Raw genomic sequence first — 9,611 nt, 5'->3', positions numbered from 1 at the left:
TTCACTTTTTTTTGCAATTTTGTCTCTATTAGGTGCAACTGGCTAGTAGTCGATGTGCAACTACATCATAGTCGATGTGCAACTTTTTTCCTACTCGTGGACATGCAGTTTTCACTAATGCAAACAGGTGTGAACACATTAAATTTGGATTTTTTAGAAGTCATAACTTTTGAACCTAACATCAAAATTAAGATCCAGTTTCACCGTTGGAATCCTCATGTCGTGCTCTTCGAAACTAGATACCGCATGGGTAGGTTTCGACGAATTTTTTTATGTACATTTTAGTCCCCATTAGGTGCAACCGTCTAGTAGTCGACGTGCAACTAACTGACAGTCGGTGTGCAACTTTCTTCCTACCCGTGGATAGCAGTTTTCATTGATCACACCTCCACTCTAAACTACCCCCTAACAACAATGAGATGTGCAACTTCGTCTATTGCTCAGGCCAACTGCCTAGTAGTTGATGTGCAACTTTCCTCTGGCCATGAATGTGTAGCTTTCCTTGTTTGCTGCCTCGACCAACTGTCTCGCAGTGGATGTGCAACTTCGAATGTTGCCCGAGCCAACTGCCTAATAGTGATGTGCAACTTTTCTTTATAACTCCCGTGGATGTGTAGTTTTTCATGCTAGCACCCCCCGTCCAAACCACCCATGCTAGTGAGATTGTGCAATTTTAGAACCCCGTCTATATGCAACTTTGCAGTCCCCTCATGGATAGGCAAATTTTACCATCCAACTATCGCTGTCAGTGAGATGTGCAGTTTCGTCTGTTGCCCCGGCCAACTGCCTTGTAGACTACGTGCAACTTTGTCTATTGCCGCCGCCAACTGAAACTACACATCCACAACTAGGGAAGGGAAGGATTTGCACATCGACTAGTAGGCGGTTGACTAGAACAACAGACTAAGTTGCACATATCGCTGGTAGAGTAGGTAGGCATGGGTGTGCAGCAGTAAAAAACTAAATATCCACAAGTAGGAAGCGGGTTTGTGCATCAACTACTAGGTAGTTGGCTAGGGCAAGAAGACTAGTTGCACATAAAAAAGTTGGTTTATCATGGTTGCTGAGTTGCAACCTCATAGAAAGTTGGATCATAGAGCTTTAAAATTGGTTTAAAAAAAGTTGCACCATGCAGTAATAAAGTTGCATCATGTAGTAATAGAGTTGCAGAATATATCACCAAAGTTGGCATCAAAAAAAATTCATCGCAGTATACCCATGTGGGATCTAGTTTCGAAGATCTCGTTGCGAGAGTTCCAATAGTGAAAACGGACCGGAATTACAACGCGCGGTTTGAAAGATATGACTTCAATTTTTTTTAAACCCCGAAATGAATGTGTGTGGATCTGTTCTTTCCGAAATGAAGTAACCAGTGTGAATGCATTTAATGCTAACAGCCATATGCACTAGAAGACAAAAAAATAACACATGCATGCTCGTGAGAGACCGGCCATTTCGTTCAACCAAATAGTGCGTACGCACTTTTTAGATTTTAGGATTTTATATTCTGGCTTGAGGACACGTAATAGATAACTCGGTTGGTCATGCAAAGATGATCTTTTTTTACACCAAACAATTTGTCATGCAAAGATGATCCCTTTTAGAAATGCAAATGTAGAGCTAGAGGGGTTCGGTCTCGTCGACTGAGTGCATGGTGCCTCGGGCGACTATGCTCGGCTGAGATCTTGCCGCCGGCCATCACATCGGAGGGAGATTTTGGGCCCTAGCAGAGGGATCGGATGCGGCGCATCGCCCGGAGGCCCACCGGCGGTGGCATCTCCGACACCATCGGATTTGCTTTGTGAATCCTGGGCAGTCGGCTACTCGGAGGATGAGGTGGCGCCCTTGGTTGATGCGGTCATCGCAGGAGACGATCCGGCAAGGGAGGGGCTGCAAGTGACTTTTTTTAGGGATGAAATACTTTATTCATTCTTCAAAAGCCACAGTTTGTGGGATACAAAGAGGATTATGGGGATGATCAAGCCACACGTGGCACCCCTGAGCTAAAGAAAGCGAAAATTTAGCTAAACTATGAGCATCTCCGTTGGACCGGCACCTTTCGAAGACGATGTTACAATTGAAGCCCAAGGATCTTGATTTGATTTCTGAGATAACCATGCCATAAGGACCCTTGCTATTGCTGGATATGTCTTGAACCACTTGCTTTGCATCCGATGCCACGATCAACGTGGATTTTAACAAAACCTGCCGGCGGAGCCTTTGGCCTTGCACTGCCTGGTGGTGCTGTGTTGTATGCTGTCGTTGTAGGCTTTCCTTGCTACTGCTCATTAACTATTTCCAGGTCCACTAGATGGCGATTGATGAAAGCGTGGGTAGCATGAGGGCTCTGGAAAATGCCCTCGTGGATGGCCTTTCTTCTCGCCGTCCACGTCGTCCAGAGTGTTACTGCCAATTTCACAAAAGCATCATGAGATAACGAGTGTATTAATGAGAACATCCATTGTTTAGCACTTGGTTCATTCGATTCCCCGCTAGCTCCCCGTTCGCCAGTGCCCAGATACATCTTGACATGGAGCAGTCGAGGAGGGGGTAGCCAAGGAGGATGTGATGGATGAAGATGCCGATGATTAGACCTGTGTAGAAGAGAAGATGGTGCTGAATCTGCATCATATGTGCTGGGGAGGGAGGAACTTTTGTATGCATTGTAGCGTGCATTATCTTTGGCTGATGTTTCGTCTTTGTTAGCTTCTGCTCTAGTCCTCTGCTAGCCGTGCATGCGGTAGTTGTTTGACCTTTGTACTAGAGAACCAGTGATGTTTGGGTGGTTTTGCTACTCGTTTTTTGCGCTATGGACGCGATGGTTTGTTCCGTTATGTGCATGATGATAGTGGAACCCAATCCAGTTTGATTCGTATGGAAAAAAAATATATCTTATCCTTGCTTGGTCATGGATGCATGCACGCATTGAACAGTCGTAGAGAGTCACATAGACGACTAAATGTACACCCTGCCTGTTTAGCTGCGTCGTATGTGAAGCAGCAAGTAGTTGCAGATAGCAGCAGTCTAAAGCCATATAGTACTTGCCCATAGAGCTAGCTGCTGTTAAGCTGGCTTACTGATGTGGTGATTGAAAGTTTGGTACAGATGGAAAATGGGTGTGCCACGATAGAGAACTACCAAGGGCAATGCGTGTGCCACCACAGAGAAGTGAGACATAGTGCGCATGGTCGGTAGGCGCAAAGCGCTTTTCATCTGAATGAGTCCGGTGCGACTGTTTTTTCCCGTGATAAGTTGGTTGATAGAGAACATTTTTTCCAACTTAACACACACACCCCACTCACTGGCCTGCAGCCAGGAACTTGGTCGCTTGCATCCAGAGAGACGTGAACTTTGTCTGTCATGACCGCTTTCGTGCTGGCACATTTCCCGTTTTTGAACAGACCCCATAAACTGTTGAGTCCCTTGAAATGTGTTTTGGAAGCTTTGCCTGTGCGAGATCCCCTGCCGTCGACCGAAAAGCATCCTGAACGTTTCTTCTTTGCCAGCCCCAGCCCCAGCCCCAGCCCTTCGCCCTTGTTCTCGGTGTTGACGGCCACGCTGCCTTCAGCAGGTTCAGCAGGTTGACCGCGAACGCCAGATGCTTGGTCACCGACATGGCGAAGAACTTCCAGTATGTCATCGCCTACATAGGCAGGAGCTTGCACTTGTGGAGCAGCCTGGTTCGAATTGAACTGGACCAATATCACTGACAGGTTGAGTTTTGACCCCTTGCTAAGGCATGAATCCAGAAGCTCTTCACATATGGCTTTAAGGTCTTTTCCCTGCATTGATGACAAATCCCAAAGCAATTGAATTTTCTTCATCAACTAGGTAGTTTATCTTAAACATAATATTACTGTTATTGAGAAGCAGAATATTTTTTCAACAAACAAGACTCACGGATTGCAAGCCTTCGCGTACTTTTTCAACCACCATCTTACTGGTCATGACAGACCTGGAGAAGAAGAAAAACACAATAGATGTAATCTTGTTACGACAATGTATAAAGGATTTTTTTTCTGGGATAATATATAGAGGAAATTATAACTATAAAACATGACACCAAATTGTGTCCCTATGTGTATGGCTGGATCTATCCACTGGTGACCAGTAACGCCATCTCTTATTAGTTTTAGCATTCTTGCAGTGAACAGAAAATTTTTGACACAACTCCTATTGTTGTTATTACGGAAAACAAACAAACATACTGAACTGCCATTTCCATATAGCAAATCAACATGATATGGAACCATCAAATTTGATTATTTATCAACACAATACAAGGCACTAGCTAACCTAAATACTGACACATATTGCTCTTTTCAGCAACTTAAACTCAGAAAATAGTTTACTGTCCTCCGGTTTGAGAAAACAAAACAGAAACTGAATTGCACATGTGGATGAAGTAGCTCAAACTCAGACCCTTGTAGTGTATGGTGGATCAAACTTAAGTGAAACCGCAATGTACAAACTTCTGGTGACAAATATTACTGGCCTAGAATGAAACAAGCATGAAAGATAAATAATAATTTGGGGTAACTTTACTGGCTTAGATCAAGTAATCAAGTCATAATAAAACAGCCTCTTGAGTTTATTTTTACTACATACTTACCAGATGCCAGAACTTGCTATAACAATGAATTCCATGGTATTAGTAATCCCCCCCTAGAAAAATAGACAGTCATTTCCATCAGACCGCACGCATCAAGAAGAAACTTACACTGAGCCCATGCAACATAGTGACAAACTTACTTCATATATGTCCGGAATAGATATCACCATTTGTTCTTCACGAGACAAATATTTGTTTTGCTTGAATATGAAATCACCTGAGATGTAAATAGTCAAAATGCCCATCAACAATGAATAAGATTGCGTCCAATAAAAATATAGGAAAACAGAAAAAGGACTAACCAAAAGACCGGGAGGTGGGTAATGTTCCCTCGGCGTCATGGATGCCCAACTTTGGCCCACCATCATCATCCTCACTTACCTTCCCTCCTGCCTTTAAAATCCTTTGTTTTTCATGTTTGGCATCAGGTTTGTGTTGGGTGGATAGATCAAGAACCTTACCATAAAAATAGATACAAGAAAAAAAATGTTATGCACCACTTCAACGCATGCAAACAAAATAGGATGCCCCAAACAGAAATTTGATTTGAAATTGTCATTATACCTGAACATTCCTTGGTGGTTCACAATTCCATGAGAGTACACAACGGGAATCACCAATGTTTCCTACAGTGATCCGGTTGCCTCTGATGACAGCAATGCATGCTGTGCATCCTTCCTGTTGTGGCCCAAGATAATGTTCCTGCAAAATAAATTCCAAACTGAGGTATAATGCAGAAAAAAAAATGAAAATCATATGGAAAAATAGGCTATTAAAGAATAAATTTGCTGATGTGCCCTTCAATAAAAGAAGCAAACAATGACAAATAAGTGATCAACTCAACCTCGGTTCAGTAAACCAAGCACTCGATGGAACACAAGTTGGGATTATGAGTTAAATATATCAGTGGCAACTCCAAAGCACATCTCAAAAATACAGTAGATCCCTCTTATCACACCCACTGATCCCTTCCAATTCCCTTTTACACATAATAATACGCATAATTAATCAAGAGATAAAATATTGACTAATTCTTCGATGACTAAATGTTTAAAGAACATTCTGTATCACCTTCAACAGCCACTGCTTAACAGTACAACCACCAATCCTGAGACGCCTTATCAGATTTCTAATCCCTGGAGGATAACCTATCATCCTCCAATCATCTGACTGCTCCAACTTCGCATCAATACTGCAACAATTAATTAAGCATAAAACAATTAGATATTGCGTATCTATGTGTTGGCCTTTTCACCTTTCAATATTAAAATGAAAATGCATAAATATGAGTGCAGATTATGTGAACATGTATAGAGGCACATAACGCTTGTCTTTTGTGCAGGCCAGTTACTCATATTGTTTAATGAAATTTGACAGATTTGCATATCATAGCTAAAACTTCACAATTTTTGGAAACTATTCTGAGGCAGGCGGTAGTGGTGTCCATGTTTTTTATGGATATCAATCCCAGAGGAGTTATGCTGGAATGTTTGTGGTCTGATTAGCCCACAAAGAGGAAATCAGTGAGGGAGTTTATTGACTTGGTGCATGTTAATTTGGTGTGTTTGCAAGAAACTAAAGTTGCTGTAATCAATCAATACATTGTAATGCACCACTTGACGGCTTTGCTTGCATGTTGTGGAGACGTGAGGGGCATACTGTTGGCTTGGGATTCGGCCTTATTACAGGTGGACCAGATCACTCTTGGCACCAATTTTCTCATGGGCCTGGTACGAGAAAGACACCAATTCTTTGTGGATGACTATTGTGTATGGGCCTCGGGGAGACGAACATAAAACACAATTTCTACCTGATTTGGTGGCTCGGCATTTACTTTGTCCTAGGCCTAGAGCATCAGAAAAGAGCAACTAGAATCTGAATTGCAATATGATGTTTACATTCAGGTGCTATGTGGAGGACCATGAATTGAGATAAGTATATACGCATGGGCGTCGTTTTAGTACATGGAGTAACGAGAGAGAAATCCCCACTCCTACCAAAATTGATAGAGCTCTGGTTTCTATGGATTAGGAGCTTAACAACCCAAACAGTCTGCTGCAGCTAGCCTGCAGGCCCTTTCCCTTCTTTTATTTTGATAAAGGGGGTTTCCTCTCCGATTCCCATCTACTAGGACCGAAGGTAAAGCAACAAACCATCCATGATCTAAAGAAGCAGACTAGGAGCACTACCTATCCGTAACACAAAGACAACATGGGGAAAGTGTGCACCAGGAAGCACACCCCCATCTAGCCAGAAGGCAGACTCCGGACACCCTCCCCTGGGAATTGTACAAGCCAGACCTCCAGGGTAGGCAATGAATAACGCTAATAGACTAGTGAATAGTTATCCACATAACTAGACATAAAGAAAGTCTGCACTAGGGGAGAATAGAACCCAAAAGTGAACAACAGCAAGAGGGGGTCTTCAAGCAGCCACCAGGCAATGTAGGAAAGGAGATCTTCAAGAGCCTCTCAACGCTGCATTCAATCAGAATAAATGCCTCATGTTTGAGCTTTTTTGGACTAGACAGGGCTTTATTTTGGAACACAGTGTCTTATCTTCAGACTCGGTGCATTTGAAAGCTTGCTGGGATACCATGGCTGCTCTCCTGAAATTATTGCCCGTTGATGGTCGCGGATTTGCGGTACTCAACAAGGCTCTTATCTACCTAATTCCCAAAAAACCTGACACACAGGACACTACTGACTATTGCCCCATCAGCTTAGTACATAGTTTTGAGAAACTTTTTACAAAAATGTAGAGTACATGATTTAATCATATGGAAAATACCTGGAGAACACAACACTCATTGCTTTTTGCAGATTGTTGCCATAGTCGTCATCCTTAGCAAGCTCGTTGTGAAATTGACTAGAACAATACCTTGCAACGTCAGCTCCTGAAAAGGCAAACATATAACACTTCATGACCATCTTATATAACAGAAAATAAATGCTGAATAAATCATACGCATGTACAAAGTTCATATATTAAAACAGAGTGAAGATAAATATTGGTTGAAATATCCCTTCAAATAATGTGTATGACTGTAACGAAAGTAAACTGACGTATTGAAGATATTAGTAACATAATGCATCCAGCACTCAAAAAAAGTATCAATAAAAGCTCGATGCCCTCCAAAGTTGTGACCATTGAAGCTGGGAGCTAAAACTATGGTTTGGTATGACTGCCGGCTACAAGGTGCTACACTCAAACACAATATCCTCACAAGTTATGTTATTGTCGTCGTAAATCAGCACAAACCCGATTGCATAACTCGATTAGTTATGTCCAATCCTAGTTACTGACACATGATTGTATAAAAGACCAAACAACTAGAAAGTAACATGTTCTAACAGTATCAGAATGACGAAGATCAAACCTCCATGGCCATCATAAACACCAAAAAATGATGATTGGGATTCATTCAGATCTACAATAGCAGTATGCTGCAAATGTTAAAGCATGCGTGGGTCAAATTCATTATTTCATGAAAATGCATACCATCTCACTATTTGCACAAAGTACTGAAATATAGAGAACGCACAAAGTCCTCCATGACATCACAGTTTCCTTGCATGGAGGACGCAGCATATTTGATTATACCGAATCCTCCCTGGGTAGAGCACTTGTCTGTTTTAGATTTCTCCATGCCCGGTAAACTTGCTGGAAGGTTCATGTAACAAAAATAGCACAGAAATCTTTATCAGCGAAAACTTGCAACTTGTACAGCAAATATACTAACACCACACTGCAAAACAAAACATAGAGCTTTTTCAGTTGCAAGGTTGTAAACTCCTGCTTGCAAACTGCGTTACTAATGTACAGTAACAGTAACGCAACGCAGCTTTGAACCTGAGTATCTTCCAACTGACTAAAACCAAATTAAGGCTTTACTCTGACAGCAGAACGAAAAAGGGACGAATTGACAAGGAAGTACTCAAAGATCTCGACTTTGCTGCGCACAGTAGCAACAAGGCAGTAGAGAAAAATCAAGATTTCTTTGGAACTTTGGCTGCGCGCACAGTAGCAACAAGGCAGTAGAGAAAAATCAAGATTTCTTTGGAACTTTGGCTGCGCGTAATACTGCTGACACTGAATCACCACCGAGACCAGAATAAAATAATGGAACCGTCTTATATCTAGACTAGATGCCAAGAATCTAAGAGTATATGCAAAACAGGGAGACGAAAAGGGGTGGGGGTGGGGGAATAGCGACAGGGACCCCAGCGGAATCAAGAACAGATGGTGCGAATCCACACGCTGCGAAGGGGGCGAAAACCGAAAAAAAAAATATAGGATCGAGAAGGTGAACCGAAATCACCACGGGGGGTCGGTGTTGTTCAGCCTCCTCGTCCACCTCCAGAAGTTCAGATTAGCCAAGTTCTCTTGAAAAATCAGAAGCGAAACAGGGCCGAAGCAAATCTACGCACACGCGAGGGGAAAAAAAAAAGTCTCAGCATTTGCAGCCTCTGCTCCTGCTGCAGCGCATCCCTCTAAGAGCAAACGACAAGGCCGAGCCCAGAATCGGCACCCCCACATGATGCGGCATAGCAAGAACAGCGGCGGCGGCGGCGGCGACGGCGACGAACGAGGAGAAAAGGTTCTTACCCTAGGGTCTCTGGTTAGGTGCGCGGCGCGGAGAGGGGAAAGGGAAATGGTAGTGCGGGATTCAAGCGTGGGCGGAGCAGAGGAGATGAATGCTTGCTCGGTCTCCTCGCCTTCTCCCCTGCGTCAAAAGGGGTCAGTCCGCAGCAGAGATACAGGCGCGGCAAACAAAACAGATTCCCTTCCTTTTCTTCCCCCGGCGCCCACCGCGCCGTTGGATCGCTACAAGGCCCCGCCATTTCCGCCAACGCGGTACTCGGCACCGACCGGGGCGACGTGCACCGTTCATTTCATCGGCACAGACACGTCTTGCTTCTTTTTTTTAGTCAATTACACCACTAGTGCCATAACTTGACATGAAAATTCACTTGATAAATTATATGTATAATTGTGT

At 43.2% G+C, this 9,611-nt stretch overlaps 1 protein-coding gene across 1 annotated transcript; it reads right to left on the bottom strand.

Annotated features, from left to right (window-relative positions):
• Positions 1-2,979: 2,979 nt before the first annotated feature.
• On the bottom strand, positions 2,980-9,356 carry LOC119341360 (probable protein phosphatase 2C 21). Its single transcript, XM_037613239.1, has 11 exons — positions 9,221-9,356; positions 8,157-8,275; positions 7,992-8,058; positions 7,403-7,508; positions 5,684-5,804; positions 5,177-5,314; positions 4,915-5,068; positions 4,753-4,829; positions 4,613-4,665; positions 3,901-3,955; positions 2,980-3,782 (listed from the first exon to the last, which is right to left on the bottom strand). Exons 2-11 carry the CDS (start codon positions 8,259-8,261, stop codon positions 3,210-3,212), a joined length of 1,449 nt encoding a protein of 482 aa, XP_037469136.1. The 5' UTR covers positions 8,262-8,275; positions 9,221-9,356; the 3' UTR covers positions 2,980-3,209.
• Positions 9,357-9,611: the final 255 nt, after the last annotated feature.

The sequence above is a fragment of the Triticum dicoccoides genome, chromosome 7B (assembly GCF_002162155.2).
Source record: "Triticum dicoccoides isolate Atlit2015 ecotype Zavitan chromosome 7B, WEW_v2.0, whole genome shotgun sequence".
In the NCBI taxonomy this organism is placed as follows: Eukaryota; Viridiplantae; Streptophyta; class Magnoliopsida; order Poales; family Poaceae; genus Triticum; species Triticum dicoccoides.
Note: the sequence above shows the minus strand (reverse complement) of the source record. Positions and strands in the feature narration are given on the sequence as shown.

Bases quoted from the DNA above. Each gene is read 5' to 3' on its own strand.
- LOC119341360 (XM_037613239.1), bottom strand. From the start codon at position 8,261: ATGGAGAAATCTAAAACAGACAAGTGCTCTACCCAGGGAGGATTCGGT. The intron at 8,059-8,156 runs GTGCGTTCTCTA...TAACATTTGCAG, and splicing joins GTGATGTCATGGAGGACTTT to CATACTGCTATTGTAGATCT. The intron at 4,830-4,914 runs GTTAGTCCTTTT...TTTACATCTCAG, and splicing joins ACCCACCTCCCGGTCTTTTG to GTGATTTCATATTCAAGCAA.